The sequence below is a fragment of the Zootoca vivipara genome, chromosome 13 (genome assembly GCF_963506605.1).
Source record: "Zootoca vivipara chromosome 13, rZooViv1.1, whole genome shotgun sequence".
In the NCBI taxonomy this organism is placed as follows: Eukaryota; Metazoa; Chordata; class Lepidosauria; order Squamata; family Lacertidae; genus Zootoca; species Zootoca vivipara.
Window position 1 is genome coordinate 21,128,875 of NC_083288.1, and position 14,799 is coordinate 21,143,673.

A 14,799-nucleotide genomic window follows, 5' to 3' on the forward strand; every position below is an offset into this window, starting at 1 on the left:
CCATATTCAGAGCCACCATACTTCTGAATATCAAAAGCCGGCGTTCAGCCCAGCAAAGAAAAAGTATTGCATCCTTAGCCTTCCTGTGACCTTCCTAGAAGCATCTGACTGACCGCTGCTGGAAACAAAATGCTAGACATTTAACATTTTTAATTTTATTTATTTATCTTAAGCAGGAAAATCTAGTTCAATAATACAACAGTAGATAAAGACAATGCAATTGAATGAGAACTAAAATTAAACACACACAAATACAAATTTCTTTGGTTCTTTGTGTGTCCCCGTGGAAATTGTGTATAAAATGGGCTGTGTTCAGCTTCTGTGTGTGTGAGGGGGGGCCTCAGAGTTTGGGGCTGTGCTTCTTGTAACACGGAAGCCTCATCCACCCACATGGTGGGCAAACTAGACAGAGAGGGAACTTCTAAAGTCCCTGCCTGGAGGAGACTGATTTCTGGCTCCTAATCTCAAATGCACAGGAAGGGGTGGAAGAAGCACCGCAATGAGTCAGACAAGGAGGAGGCAAGCTCTTTGTCACGAATCACTGCAGAGACAAAACTGGGTTTTTGAATTCAGGTTTGCAAAAGAGGGTGTTTCCTGGCTCTAAGGAGATGAAATGTCCTGAAGCAGGAGTTTCGTACTCCGAAGAGCAACAGCAGTAAATATGTTTCTTCAGCCAACCTCTCGGTTTCACAGCCAGGCGTAGGGTCTTTTTAAAAGACCTGACAGGAGCTGCTTCTGTCCCTCCCTACAGGCCCAAGCGCCATGCCCTGTGTTGGGGACACCTCTGAGATAAGCCTCGGCCTGCCAGTGCCTCTCCCTTTGTACCTCCCTGGGCCGGGCCCTGGGATCATCCGACGGAACTGCCTCCCGGTCTCCCACGTCCACGCCAGCGACGTCAGCGTCTGGAACATCCTCCGCAACAACATTGGCAAGGATCTCTCCAAGGTCTCCATGCCGGTTCAGCTGAACGAGCCCCTCAACACGCTGCAGCGCCTTTGCGAAGAACTCGAGTACAGTGCCCTGCTGGATGCGGCCAGCCGCAACCTGGACCCCTGTGAAAGACTGGTATTTGGCCTCACCCTCTTTATTTCCTTACCCAGGCCGCCATCTTGGAACAGGGGTTAGTTGTGTTGGTCAGGCGAGAAGGTTGCCCGTGTGTATCCCTTGGGTGACCAGCTCTTGGTGAGGAGGGGGAAAAAAGAGTTGGGAGGTCACATTCCAGGCAGGCCAAATATAAAACGCTTCAAGGCAGGTGCAAATCAGGAGCAGCGACAGGTGTGGCCCAGGGAGAGTCCTGAGGGCCAGATTGAAGGCCTGCATTTGGCCTCCGGGCCTGAGGTTCTTCCATCCCTTTGGCCTGAATCTTATTACTTGGCTTGAGATTGAACCCCCCCCCCTTGGAAATGCGAAGTCTGCAATGAGATTGGCAGAACATCGTTGTCCTTTCCCCCCCCTTTTGGACTTTTTGTTATTTTTAAAGAATTTATTTATTTATTTAGACAAAGAAGTAATCATAAATAAATAAGAATAAAAATGTGCACCCCACCACTGAGAACGTTCCATTATAACTATCCAACCTCACAAAATTTCAACACCTCTTGCGAAGGGTTGGCCCCTTTCCGTTGTAACAGTACAAATCCCTACAAACACCTTCCACATCTCCTCGAAATAATTTCTCCTGCATATTCCCCGCCTTACCTTAATGGCACATGTTAATTTGTCATCAATAGCTATATCCCACACCTCTCTATGCTATTCTTCCATTTTATATTCTGGTTTCCCCTTCCTAGCTAACATAATTCGTGCAGCTGTTGATAAATTTGTGAGCAAGTTCCTTCATAGCCTGCGAACCTTCTACCCCATTGTAAATTGGTAATAATGCTACTATCTCTGGACTTTCGGTCAGCTTTAACTCAGTGGTCGTCCTTTCCCTTGGCCTCACAGTATTTTCTCAGCTGGTTATGTGTTATCGTCCGTCCGTCCCCCCCTTTCTCTGTCCCTAATGTTTATCTCCCTTCTCTTCCTTTAGCTCTGCATGGCTGCCTTTGCTGTATCGGCTTATGCCTCAACGTACTACCGTGCCGGCAGCAAGCCATTCAACCCTGTGCTTGGAGAAACCTATGAGTGCATCCGGCCAGACAAGGGCTTTCGTTTCATAAGTGAACAGGTAAGGAGTTGCAGAGAGCAAAGGCAGGCGGGCAGGCAGGCAGGCAGGGCAGTTGAGAAAGAAGGGAGCACTCATCTGCCAAGCAATGGCAGGTGCCTCAGGCTTACAGGTCCAGAGGCGTTGGGCGAGTGTTTCTCACCGAGTAGCGAATGGGATCAGGACTTTGCTTTTTTAGCTTAGGAGGGTTGGAGAGGATGAATGGTGCAGAGAGAAAAGTGGAGAGGCTTGGGAATTAGAGCAAATGTCAATCGAGTTTTCTCCAGATTGACATTTGCTCTGGTTTAGCGCCGAAGAATGTGTTTTTCCAAGAAAAAGCGGCAGGGGGAAAGGTGAAACCCATGTCTAGAAGGAACGAGAGAAGTGGGAAATGGATCGGACCTGTGATTTCTAGACACGGGGCAAGTGGAAGTGTGGACCGAGCCCTTTGTCTCCCGGCTCTGACTCAGAACGGAAGGCTTGGGGCTCTGTCTTGGGCTGAGGGCATTCCCTTTCCTCAGAGGTGGCCTCAGTGCCTAGTAGGCAGAGGCCAACGAGAAAGAAGAGGGCAGAAAATGCCACTTGGAATAATCATTGTACCTTATGGGGTGCCGTGTTATTTCTGTTCTCGACACCAAACTGGGATGTGATCTTTTATTTTGAGGATATTTTGTGAGCATCTTTGATAGCCACTTGGGGCTATCAGGAGTTCAAATAACACCTGCAAAGAGATTGTGGTTTCCATCGTCAGCAGTTCACTGGGCCCAGGATTTTTCAAGAGGATTTTTATTTGCTGGGCACTTCCTTCAAGGAACATACCCCCTTTTTTATCCTCATAAGAATCCTGTGAGGTAACTTAGGCCAAGTGTTTAGGCCCACCAGCAGTTCAAAAGCACGCAGTGCAAGTAGATAAATAGGTACCGCTCCAGCGGGAAGGTAAACGGCGTTTCCGTGCGCTGCTCTGGCTTCACCAGAAGCAGCTTAAGTCATGCTGGCCACATGACCCGGAAAAACTGTCTGCGGGCAAATGTCGGCTCCCTCGGCCAGTAAAGCGAGATGAGCGCCGCAACCCCAGAGTCGTTCATGACTGGACTTAACTGTCAGGGGTCCCTTTACCTTTACCTTTAAGGCCTAAGGCTGCCTACATATTACCAGCTTGAAACGCAGCTAGTTTTTTATTTCTTCCTCATTTTGGATCTACGCTGGTTTGGGATTGGGGAGCGGGAATGCATCCTAACGCAGAATTTCCTCAGAAACTCCAGGATAGATACGGATTGTGGCTATCATCGTGTGTACAGTCCTTCTTAAGCCTGCGGTGGGAGCACATTGGATGCAGAGTATACAGGTGTGGGTACACAAATCTGTTGCTCTGCACAGAATGCGGTCCCTGAATCTGGATGTTTAATGTGCAATCCAGAGAACATTTGCAATCTTTAAATCCTGTTAAACCACAACCCCCAATTTAAGAGTGCAGTCATGACCTGAATTTCTGCCGATTTCTCAGAAATTTAAGTGGGCAGAAATAAATAAAAAAACAGTTCCCTTTTTTTTTGAAATGGCACACTTTTTGAAGGTGTCCATCCCTGAAGCGCTGATGGTTTATTATCTTCCTTCTCTTCCCCCCCCCTGCCCCCCTGCCCTAAACTGCAGGTCTGCCACCATCCTCCTGTTTCGGCTTGCCACGCAGAGTCTGACAACTTCGTATTCTGGCAAGGTGAGGCTTCAAGGTAAAAGCAAATATATGCCTGGAAGGAGTGTGCAGGGGGTGGGGGGAGAAAATAGCACACAGGAGTTCTATTTGGGGGGGGGCAGGGAGTGTGTGCTTTGTTTCTTGAGTCAAAAAGACCGTTCCAGGTTGTCAACAGAGTTCCGTCCCAAATCAGATTTTAAAACATTTGGGGGGGAGGGGTCAGCTCTTGAACATGAAAAGGAAATAAGAAGAGTGTTTTCTAAGCATGTGTCCCTTCCTCACCGATAAACAAAAGCAGGTGTGGGGAACCTGTGACCCTCCATATTTTGCTGAACTGCATCTTGGCTCTGCTTACCAGGGGATTATGGCTGTTGTAGATGAGGAAGATCTGGAGGGCTGATGGTTCCCCACACATGACTCAAGCAAAAACCTCTTTGCATTTGACAATAGGAGGCCAGGATGGGCTCTGTCAGAAAAGTCAACTTGCAGGTACCATTGGCCATAGCATTGGATTTTTTGTTTTTGTTTCTGCTTTGCTTTCTTGCTTTCTTTATGGGCTACAACTCCCATCATCCATCGCTAGCAGGGCCAGCGGTCAGGGATGATGGGAATTGTAGTTCAAAAAAAACTGGAGACCCAAGTTTGGGAAACGCTATCCTAGAAGAAGGCCTTTAGAGTAGGCTCATAATCTGTGCTGCAGTCACCACCCCACTTCACAATTTGGCTTACCTCCCAAAGACACAGTTAGTCCTCACTTTTCATATTTCTCTCTCTCTCTCTTAACCCCCCCCCCCAATATTTTGTTTTGCTTAGACATGAAGTGGAAAAATAAATTCTGGGGCAAATCCTTGGAGATAATCCCCGTGGGTACAGTGAACGTCCACCTTCCCAGGTGAGTTGCCCGTCCTGTTTCCTGCCCCTTTGATCCTTGGTGGATTTTCCACCCACCTCCAGACCCTGGATCCCCCTCTTTCTTTCTCTCAATGAAAGGTTTGGGGATCACTACGAATGGAACAAGGTGACTTCCTGCATCCACAATATCTTGAGTGGGCAGCGCTGGATCGAGCACTACGGCGAGGTGCTGATCCGGAACACGAGAGACAGCACTTACCACTGCAAGATCACCTTCTGCAAGGTAAGTTCTGACCCGGGGCTGTTTCGTCTGCATTCTTCCCTCACCCCCCCCCCCTGCTCCTTCAGATCTCTGCTTGCCCCTTCCTCTGGTGCTTTCAAATCCCGCCCCTCTTGGCTCTGAACCCAGCCTCTGCCATCTGAATTTGAACACTCAAAGCTGTGTTATACTGAGTCAGGCATACTTGCCCATCCCAGATCAATCTTGTCTACATTTGCACTGGCAATGACTTCATGGGGTTTGGGGCGGGGGTCTTTCTCAGCCGAACCTGGAGATACCCAGAAGTGATCATCGGACCCTCTATTGCAGGCATCCCCAAACTGCGGCCCTCCAAATGTTTTGGCCTACAACTCCCATGATCCCTAGCTAACAGGACCAGTGGCCAGGGATGATGGGAATTGTAGTCCAAAACATCTGGAGGGCCGAAGTTTGGGGATGCCTACTCTATTGCAATGTAGGTGCTCTGCCATGGAGCTATGGCCCTGCCCTCTGGTGCCTCTCCCTCTTTCCTGGCATATCTTGTGGTACCTGGGTTCTTCCCCTTGGACTGCCTCACCCCTGCCGCACAGTGTCTTCATTCTGCACTTCTGTTCTCACTCCATCTTTTTTGAGCTTCCAGCCTCTTTCTCCCGGCCCCCCCAGATTCTTCACTCTGCGGCAGCATTCAGCGATCACTTTAAACCTTGGTTAACCTTAACCGTGGTTTAAAGATGAGCAAGCAGCATGATGGTGCCATATGGCAAAGATAACAGCTTCTTCACTCCTTCTGCTGCCACGCTGCTGAGATTTAACCTATGGTTTAGCTTAGCATTAGGTTTGAACTGGGGCTTCTGGTTTGTTTCCTCCAAACAAACCGTGAGCAGTAAACTAAATAAGAAAACCTTGGTTGTTTGAAGAGAAACAAACCATGAGCCCAGGTTTGTAAGTGATGCTAATCCAAACCATAGCTTGGCTCTTGGCACTGCAGAAGCAGGGAAGGAGCAAAGTGGCCGCAGTTTGCATCTGTGCATCAGCGTGCTGCATGTTCCACCTTTAAACCATGGTTAAGCTTAACTATGGTTTAAAGTGACATGCAAACCAGGCCTGTCTCTCTCTAACCATCCTGAGATTCCCTTCCCCGGAGCCCTTTTAATTCTTACACTAACGCCTGACCCCCAAATTGATGCCCTCCCTTTTACTCCCAGGTTTCTCCCTGCCCTCCCACCCTTCAATCTCTCCTTCCATCCCTATTTGTCCCACCCTGTTCCTGCCTGCTTTGACACCTGATTGTATGGAGCCAATCCTCCCTGCTCTAACCTCACCCTCCCCTCTCTGGCAGGCGCGGTACTGGGGTTCCGGGGTCAACGAGGTGCAGGGCGCCATTTTCAGCCATAGCGGCAAGGTTATCCATCGGCTCTTCGGGAAGTGGCATGACGGGTTGTTTCGCGGCGTGGCCCCTGTCGGCAAGTGCATCTGGAGGCCCAGTAAGGAACTGCTTGCACCGGGGCAATGGGGGAATTGGCAGTTACTGGTGCTCCTGTAGGTCTTGCCCCACAATGGCTGATGAGTCTGTTCTGAAATGCTACAGTTCCGTGAATGCAACAATTCCACAATTCTTTGTGGAAGCTCATGGAACCTGGATTTCTGATGCAGATGGTGTTTGCTCTTAGTTTGAAACCAGAGATCAAGTTATCAAATTTCTACCTGTTATTGTTGAACCTTGGAAGTACATGTAAATTTGGCTTCTAAAGGTGTGGAAGCTGTGGGAGGGATTGTTGCTGGGCAGGGTCCAAGTAGCCAAAGGCTCCCCTACCATGAAGTAGACATCTTTAGCAACATAATTTGGGGGCTATAAAGGGTTGCCAGCTGATCTGACCCATGGAGCGCAAATCACTAAAGTGTTCTCCTGGGGAAGCCCTATTGAAAGGAAAGGAAACCGTGCAAGAGCCGCCATCAAATGGATCCTTATCGTGTATAGCATTCTTCCATGCATCTGTGAATCTGTTTGCCCATCTTTTCCTGAACCACTTTTGTCGTCTGGGTGGGAGTGATAGCCTGGAACCTGAGGAAAGTAATAGACTTTGTTTGGCAACTTTTCCTTTGTGTGTGTGTGTGTGTGTGTGTGTGTGTGTGAGAGAGAGAGAGAGAGAGAGAGAGAGAGAGAGAGAGAGAGAGAGAGAGAGAGAGAGAGAGAGAGCGCACTCCTAGTTCCTTAACACCCTCATCCCATAAAAATTTCATAGGAACGAATGAATAGCATTTATTGCATTAGTCCATAACAGAAAGGAACTGCAAGAAAGAAGTCTTCCTGTTCTTCTGGGAAGCATGGAATCCTTTGTGACATCAGCAGCCATTGTCCTAATCCCCTCCTTCATCTCAGACCTATTTGCTTGTCTAGCAACCAGCATACCCCATTCTAAGGAAATGGGAAAGGTTGCCTTGCTTAACTTGCCTGGAAGGTTCAAGGATGAATGTGGGAACATAAATATGCAACAGACCAGGACAGCTATTGTCTAGAAACACAACAGTGTGATAGTGCATGACTTTGAGAACGTGGGATACAACCTTTGAGGCAGGCAGAAAATAAAAACAAATTCTGTTCAAACTCTGGGCCACAAAGCAACAAACCAAAAAAGAGTGAAAAGGGTGCTTACTCTGGCAAGAAGGACCTTCTTTTTGGCAGGCCTATGTAAATTCAGCAATCAGTCCCCACTCTCACTCTCACCCACAGCTTTTCAGATGTGTCTGAGAGATTTGGGTAGGATCGACCTCCATCCTTTCCCCTGGTGTTGTTAGCTTTAGGCTGCCAGAGTCAGTGGGTGGTGGGCATCTGATCTTCTGAAATCTTTCTCTCTCTACCTTTGTCTCCCCTGCCGCTTCCAGACCCCATGCCTCGAGACTTCGAAAAGAACTATGGTTTCACTCAGTTTGCCTTGGAGCTCAACGAGTTAACGCCAGAGCTCAAGCGCCTCCTTCCCTCCACAGATACGCGTCTGAGGCCTGACCAAAGGTGAGGGCAAGAAAGCCATTAGGGACTGTCTTTTCCTCTTTTGTTTCAGATAGCCTACTTTTCTGCTGGTGAGGTGTTCAAGGCATCTTCCGTTCATAGAAATCCCAGTTTTTGCAGCATCCATTCTAAAGCTGATATACACAAAAATTATGGAAATCAGCGAACGTAAAAAAACGCAAGGCTTTCCTGCATATCCTGGCTGCCATTTACGCCCCATAGACGTGCACACACACGTTTTTGATATGAAAAGAAAATGAATACGACTGGGTTTGGTGCCCTTCTCCCCACTTCTCCAGGTACCTAGAAGAGGGAAATGTGCAGGCTGCAGAGTCACAGAAGCGGCGAATTGAGCAGTTGCAACGAGACCGGCGTCGGGTGATGGAGGATAACAACATTCTTCATCAGGCGCGCTTCTTCAGGTACTTCCTCCCCTGCTTCCTGTTGTTTCTTCCTCCACTGAGCCTATGGCCACGTTTTTACATAAATGCTAACCCATGGTTCATGTAAGCTGTGGTTTATTGAGCAAACCAGGAGTTAACCATGGTTGGTTAAGCAAAGTGTCCTGTTGCGAGGAGGTGGAACTCGAGTCTCCTTGCCATTTATAGAAGCAGAGCAGAGGATGCAAAATTAAAACTAAATCCTCAATTTGGTTGCGGGATTCATCCTTTTTTGGTACATTATTATTACTTATTTTTTGTAAGCATATAGACTACACACACACACACCATAGATTGCTTCCTGTCAGCATCCTAGTTCCCTGCTTCCGAGGGGTGAATCAAAACATGTCCTGCTTTTGAAACATGAATTGGTAGTGGCGCCAGATGTGTCTCCCCTTGCTAAACTGTTAACCCTGACTACTAATGGGCTCCTTTTCTTCTTTCTTCTTCCTGGCAGGCGGCAAGTGGATGCAAATGGCAAAGAATCCTGGTTAACCAACAGCAGCTACTGGAAGCTGAGGGCGGAGCCTGGCTTCAGCAATATGGACAGTGCCGTCTTGTGGTAGTGGTTAGCAACCGCCGGAGCGGCCGTGCCTGTCCGCCATCTCCCAAAGCAGGGGGGGGGGTTAGGAGACCAGACAGTGAGGACCCCCTGCTAGATAAGCACAAAGGTGATCAAGGCATGCAATCCTGGGATTACCAGCACCTCATGAAGTGGAGGGACACCTTTCGGTGTTGCGCCATGCACTTCCAAAGCAGCCCTACCCCCATCGCACACTTGGGGAAGTCGATCGTGGTCCTCAAAACTGCTGCCTGCTGGCTAGGCAGACCTTAGTGTGGAGCCTTGGGTTGCCGCGGATGCTGATAGGAAGCACTTTAACACCTGCAGAGTCGGAAATTGGCTCTGGGGGCAGAAGCAGTGGGGCCAGCGAGACTGGACGCTCCCCCCCCCCAAGCAACTTGAAAATGGGAAACCACTCTTTAAATTTTCGAAGCCTGCCTTTTGCTCAGATAGCAGCAGCAAATGTATGCTCCAGTGTGGAGTGGTTGTTTGCACAGCGAAGCCTAGATACCGGACGTTTTGGGTCCTCCTGACTACCTAGTAGTTCCCTTCTGGGGGGTGGCTGGTCGCGCCCTCCCTCACCTCCTGTTTTTTTGGTTGTTTTCAAGTCGCTCCTGGTGGTTGTTCTGAGGTAAAGCCTGGCCTAGGTTAGGAATTCCTGCTCCGGGAGCAGATTATAATATGTGAAGCTGTTGTAGCCCTCTGAGGCAACTCTCTTTCTCCCCGCAAGGGGGCTGTAGGACGGGAATTGGGTTAATGTTGCTCTGAGCCGAAGATGCCTGGTATGGCAGAGACTCCAGGACTTTTCCCCACGCCTTAAGGAAGTCCTCTGAGTTCTGGGCTGCTGTTGGGGCTTATAACATTGAATCAGGACATTGTGTGTATGTGTGTTTTGTTTCCCTTCATCACCCCATCTCTGGTATCTCCTTCCCTCCCTATTTGCTAGGATTGTAAGCCCTCCTCCTCCTCCTCCTCCTCCTCCTCCTCCTCCTCCTCCTCCTCCCCACTGTCCTTTAGCATTTGAAGCAATAACTTAAAAAAGAGGGAGTGGGGAAACACTGGCACTCCCACAATCCTTTGCAGAAATTTGTACCTCAGCATCAGGTCAGGGTCTATCAGAACTTGTGATATTCAAAGCTGCCTCGATTATGATTGTAGAGGTGTGTGTGTATCATGGAAGCAAAACACGCATTTTGATCTCTTTCTCAGCTGTGGCAAGAGGAATGTAGACTATCCTGAAGCTCGGGCCCTGTTTTGAAGGGAGCGAAGAAAGGAGGAAGTTCTGGCTGAATCTAGAGCAGGCCCACACAAGTTGTGGCCCATCAAGCCAATGCAGACCAGCGAGTGCTTGACAGTCCCCGTTATCGTTGCATTTCTAGGTTTATTTAACTTCTGAGGGGTTGCAGTACACATGGTTAATTTGGCTTGGTGGGTTACAAGGTGTTGCAGGCTCAAGTCCAATGGCTCTGTTCACACCTAGGTTTCCAATTTTATGGTTTTTGTTTCTGGTTTCATCCCCCGCCCAATTTTCAAACTCTGTTTCGGGAAGTACTGTAACTGGAAAATGCTGCATGTCTTTATGAAGTTACAACATTCAGGCACAAGTATGAGACCATCATGCAGAACTCCTAGGACCATCTTCCACGCTCCTATATCCTGCAAACCTGTCTGAGCTTTCCCAGTGTTAGGAAAACGAACATCTACTGCCTAAGTGGAGAAATGCAACATGTGAAGCAGCCCACAGTTCCCTGAATTCCAAATCTGGATGCAGGGCAGCCTAGGGACATCACAGCTTTATAGATTTTTAGCGTCCAGACTCTTATGTTCTTTTACTGCAGTTCACCACTGTGCTGCCCAACTCACCCCGAGGTGGTCGAGAACCTTTTCCTGCTCTTTTCTTGTTTACTGGCCCAGTCTCACCATTTATGCGGGTCTGAAGTGGGCGGCATTAACTGAATGTCTACAAAGCACTTTGGTTCCCTTCCTTGTTGACGGAGGGTGGGGTTTGCACACTGTTGGAAACTGAGCTTCACTTTTCAGCTGTGATCTATTTTATTTTGAGAAATACTTCCTGAAAGGGTTTTGATAATTGCTGCATAGGAGGGGGGAGTTTTAATTTATTCCCCGTTCTTCGCGCCTCCCTCTCTGCCCCTTCCTGAAGATTTCTTGCCCAACAGATCCAGATCTGTGTCCTGTCTTGTTGTCTGCCCCTTCTTTCCGTGTGCTGGTTGTCTTTAATGTCTTGTCTGGCCCACAAAGCAGGTCGGCCTGCTCTTTGTTCACCTCACCTGGCTGGTCCAGTGATGAGCTGCCGTTCTGTCCTCTGTGTCCATGTGACTGGCCTCTGTTCTGTCTTTGTGTTGTGGCTTGAACACTCCACGGCGTGTCCAATAATAAAAACAAAGATTTCAGAAAAGTTCCAACGTGTGGCGGCCATTTTGTTCGACCGCCTCAGCTGGCAGGCATGTGTTTTCTCCTCCTGGTGATCAACTGCTTGTCCCTCACCATCAATAATTGAACAGTAGTTTTTTTAAAAAAACCACCATTCATATGCCCGTTTATGATTGCTCAACGTGCCCAGTATGTATTATCCCCCTAAAAGCAACTCTGCAATAGGAGCCTTTTTTTTATCGTGCACATATTGCAGCTAGTGGGCAGATGTCACCTCATAAACCTATGGTTTCAAAAGGGTGAATCGCTGCCAAAGATACTGTCCTACATAACCAGTTTATTTTGACAGATGCATGTTACTGCAGCCACTAGCCCTGGAAAGCCAGAGGAAGTACTTAACTACATTGGCTCCCAGTACATTTCCGAGCACAATTCAACGTGTTGGTGCTGACCTTTAAGGCCCTAAACGGCCTTGGCCCAGCATACCTGATGGAGCGTCTCCACCCCCATCGTTCTGCCTGGACACTGAGGTCCAGCTCTGAGGTCCTTCTGGGTCTGGGATTCCCTCACTGCGAGAAGCAAAGTTACAGGAAACCAGGCAGAGGGCCTTCTTGGTAGTGGCACCCACCCTGTGAAACATCTACCCATCAGATGTCAAGGAAATAAACAACTATCTGACTTTTAGAAGACATCTGAAGGCAGCCCTGTTTAGGGAAGTTGTTAATGTTATGTTTTATCGTGTTTCTAATATTCTGTTGGGAGCTGCCCAGAGTGGCTGGGGAGCCCTGGCCCGATGGGCGGGGTATAAATAATAAACTATTATAAGTTACTAGCGGGCCCTGCCATGTGTTGCCATGGCTAATCCCTGTGACTGCCACCACCCTGTGTCGATCCATGACTTATCCCGCCCCCTCTTCCCCCCACCCCCCCAGGTCATCCCAGTGACTGGCACTACTGTGTCCTGACCTATCCAGTCCCCTCCCCCACCCCGGCAAGTCAGTACCTCGATTCGGCCTAGTCTGCAAAGGCTTTGGCCTAGTATGTAAATGGCAGCTGAGGTGCTGTTGAGAGGGAAGATCCTATAGGTTGTAGTACCAGTATACCCACCACTAGAGGGCGCGGGTTTGGAACCTGGTTCTTTTCCCAGCATGCACTTTCGGCTGAGTGGCGCATTCTGGAACGGATTTTTTTTTGGGTTTCACCTGGCGGAGGTGTGGCATCTGCCTTTGAAAACCTTATAAGAGCCTTTGGACATTTGCTTTGGACATTGTGTTCAAATTTGAACGCAATCGGTGAAGCGTTTTCAGAGAAAAGTGGATAACAACCCACATGCCCAGTTTACATTGATATATACAGTGGTGCCTCGCTTAACGAATGCCCTGCTTAACGAAATTTCCGCTTAACGAAATGTTTTTTCTAGCGGAGGTTGCCTCGCTAGACGAATTCATTTTGTGAAAAATTCGTCTAGCAATCGCGGTTTCCCATAGGAATGCATTGAAATTCAATTTAAAAAATTCACAAAAAAATTCAATGCATTCCTGTGGGATTCGCTAGACGAATTTTTCGTTATACGAATTGACCCGTGGAACAAATTAAATTCGTCTAGCGAGGCACCACTGTATACAGATTATAATAATAAGGGCCATGCCTACACCATACCTTTATAGCAGTATGATACCGTTTTAAACAGTCATAGTTTACCCCAAAGAATCCTGGGAAATTTAAGGCTGCAGAGTTGTTAGAAGACCCCTATTCCCCTTAGAGAGCTGCAATTCCCAACAATTCTCAGTATCCTTTACAAACTACACTTCCGAAGATTATTATTTTTTTGGGGTGGGGGACAGCCTCTGCTATGTTGCAAGGAATGCTGGAGCACACAATTTTGGCCCATGAGGTGAATCCACTTGGGGGCAGAAGCAACAATGGCTTGGTCTGGACGTGAGCCTGCTGGTGGGGAGTGAGGCATAAGGACACTTGGCACAGATAATTTAAGTTTCTTTTCCTGTAGACAAGTAAACAATAATACCATGACCCAGTGAGGTACATCAATACTATCTCCTAACTACAGTTGGGGCTACTGTCTTAAAATGTAAGTAATGGGTACCTTACTTCCTGATCCAGGCAGAAGAAATTTGACAGGTACGACAGGCTGCATTTCGCACATGGAGAGATGCCCAAAGAACTAACAGATTTACAGTTTATTTAAAGAAATTCTTAAGCCAAAACGAAAACTCAACAGGCAGCCTGTACACTGCTTTCAATAAATATTTGCAAAGGTCAAGAATTTTTGTTGTCTTGAAAAATAAAATAAAAAAGAGAGAACCTCAAAACACCACAAAGACCGTTGTGTCTTTTACATCTACATAATTTTTGTTTTAAGAGTGTAAACAGTTAGGAGAGCTGAGCCTAACTCCCCCCCCTCCGCCTCCGAGAAACTCAGCCAGGTTTGCCGAGCCACGGGGAGCGCTTAAAAGGGGAGAGAGTGTCCCATTTGATTGTCTAGCATAATTAAAATTCACTTCACCAAATGACCATCAAGTCTTTCCAGGATTATAAAATACCACCAAGATTTGAGGGAGGGAAGGGGGAGAGGAAATCTCTTTAAAGGAAGTGGAAGTATAAAAATACAACCTATGTCTTTCCCTCCTGCTTTCCATAAAACTAATTACTGAGGGCTTTAAATATGATCATTTTGGACACAATCCACTGTTCATTGTAGACCTGCCCCATTGAAATGTATGGTGTTCCTTGTTTATTTCTAGGGAGGCGATGACTGGCCCCTTTTTTTGCAATTGCCTTCTGCTTTGGGGATCTCAACAAATCAAAGTGTGTGTTCTGCGGCACACACAGCTAAACAGCGAGGCACAATACTGCAAAAAAGGAGCCATGGGGCTTGCTGTAGGGATAACCCCCTATGGGCTCTGCACAAGAGAGGTTGCTCCCCCCCCCACTTCGCCTCTCCTCAAATCTCTCAGCGTAGGTGTCTCCACATCTAACCCAAGAGGGTTACCTGAGAAACCTGTCCCTTTATACCAGAGATGAGGACAACACCTGTGGCCCTTCAGGTGTTGCCAGACTCCCAGCAGCCCCAGCCCCTGTGGCCAATGGTCAGGGAGGGTGGGACTTGTAGTCAAGCAATATCTGGAGGTCCATAAGTTTGCCATCCCTGCTGGTTCCATTTTACTAATTTGGGGCACTGGCCTTCATCCAGGGCTCAGGGCTGTTGCCTGGCATGTAGGAAGCAGGAAAAAAGAAAAAGAAAAGGGCAGGCAAATATTTGGGCTGCATAAATCCCACCTAAGGCCTGTTCTGTTGTTGCTTTTGATGGGTGGAGACTGTTCACGGCACTAGAGCTTCCTGTATTGCCCAGGTATGTCAGGTCTGACGGTATTTGAAGAGAGTCCATGTTGCAGGGCTATCCTCACCCCCACCTTGATGTTCCCTTGATCCCCAGG

At 48.0% G+C, this 14,799-nt stretch overlaps 1 protein-coding gene across 7 annotated transcripts in view; it reads left to right on the forward strand.

The window, feature by feature from the left end:
- Positions 1 to 12,173, forward strand: part of OSBPL7 (oxysterol binding protein like 7) — a 41,865-nt gene extending 29,692 nt beyond the window's left edge. For 5 of the 7 annotated variants that reach the window (XM_060281442.1, XM_035135434.2, XM_035135433.2 and 2 more), the window contains 9 exons: positions 752 to 1,065; positions 2,030 to 2,167; positions 3,794 to 3,857; positions 4,647 to 4,725; positions 4,824 to 4,968; positions 6,284 to 6,428; positions 7,828 to 7,954; positions 8,251 to 8,373; positions 8,849 to 12,173. In XM_060281442.1, coding sequence (XP_060137425.1) covers positions 752 to 1,065; positions 2,030 to 2,167; positions 3,794 to 3,857; positions 4,647 to 4,725; positions 4,824 to 4,968; positions 6,284 to 6,428; positions 7,828 to 7,954; positions 8,251 to 8,373; positions 8,849 to 8,957 — 1,244 coding nt within the window. In that variant the 3' untranslated portion in view covers positions 8,958 to 12,173. Of the gene's footprint in view, positions 1 to 751; positions 1,066 to 2,029; positions 2,168 to 3,793; positions 3,858 to 4,646; positions 4,726 to 4,823; positions 4,969 to 6,283; positions 6,429 to 7,827; positions 7,955 to 8,003; positions 8,374 to 8,848 lie in introns of those variants that run through there. The other 2 variants (XR_009558455.1, XM_060281443.1) reach the window with 2 other exon arrangements.
- The last annotated feature ends 2,626 nt before the right edge of the window (positions 12,174 to 14,799 follow it).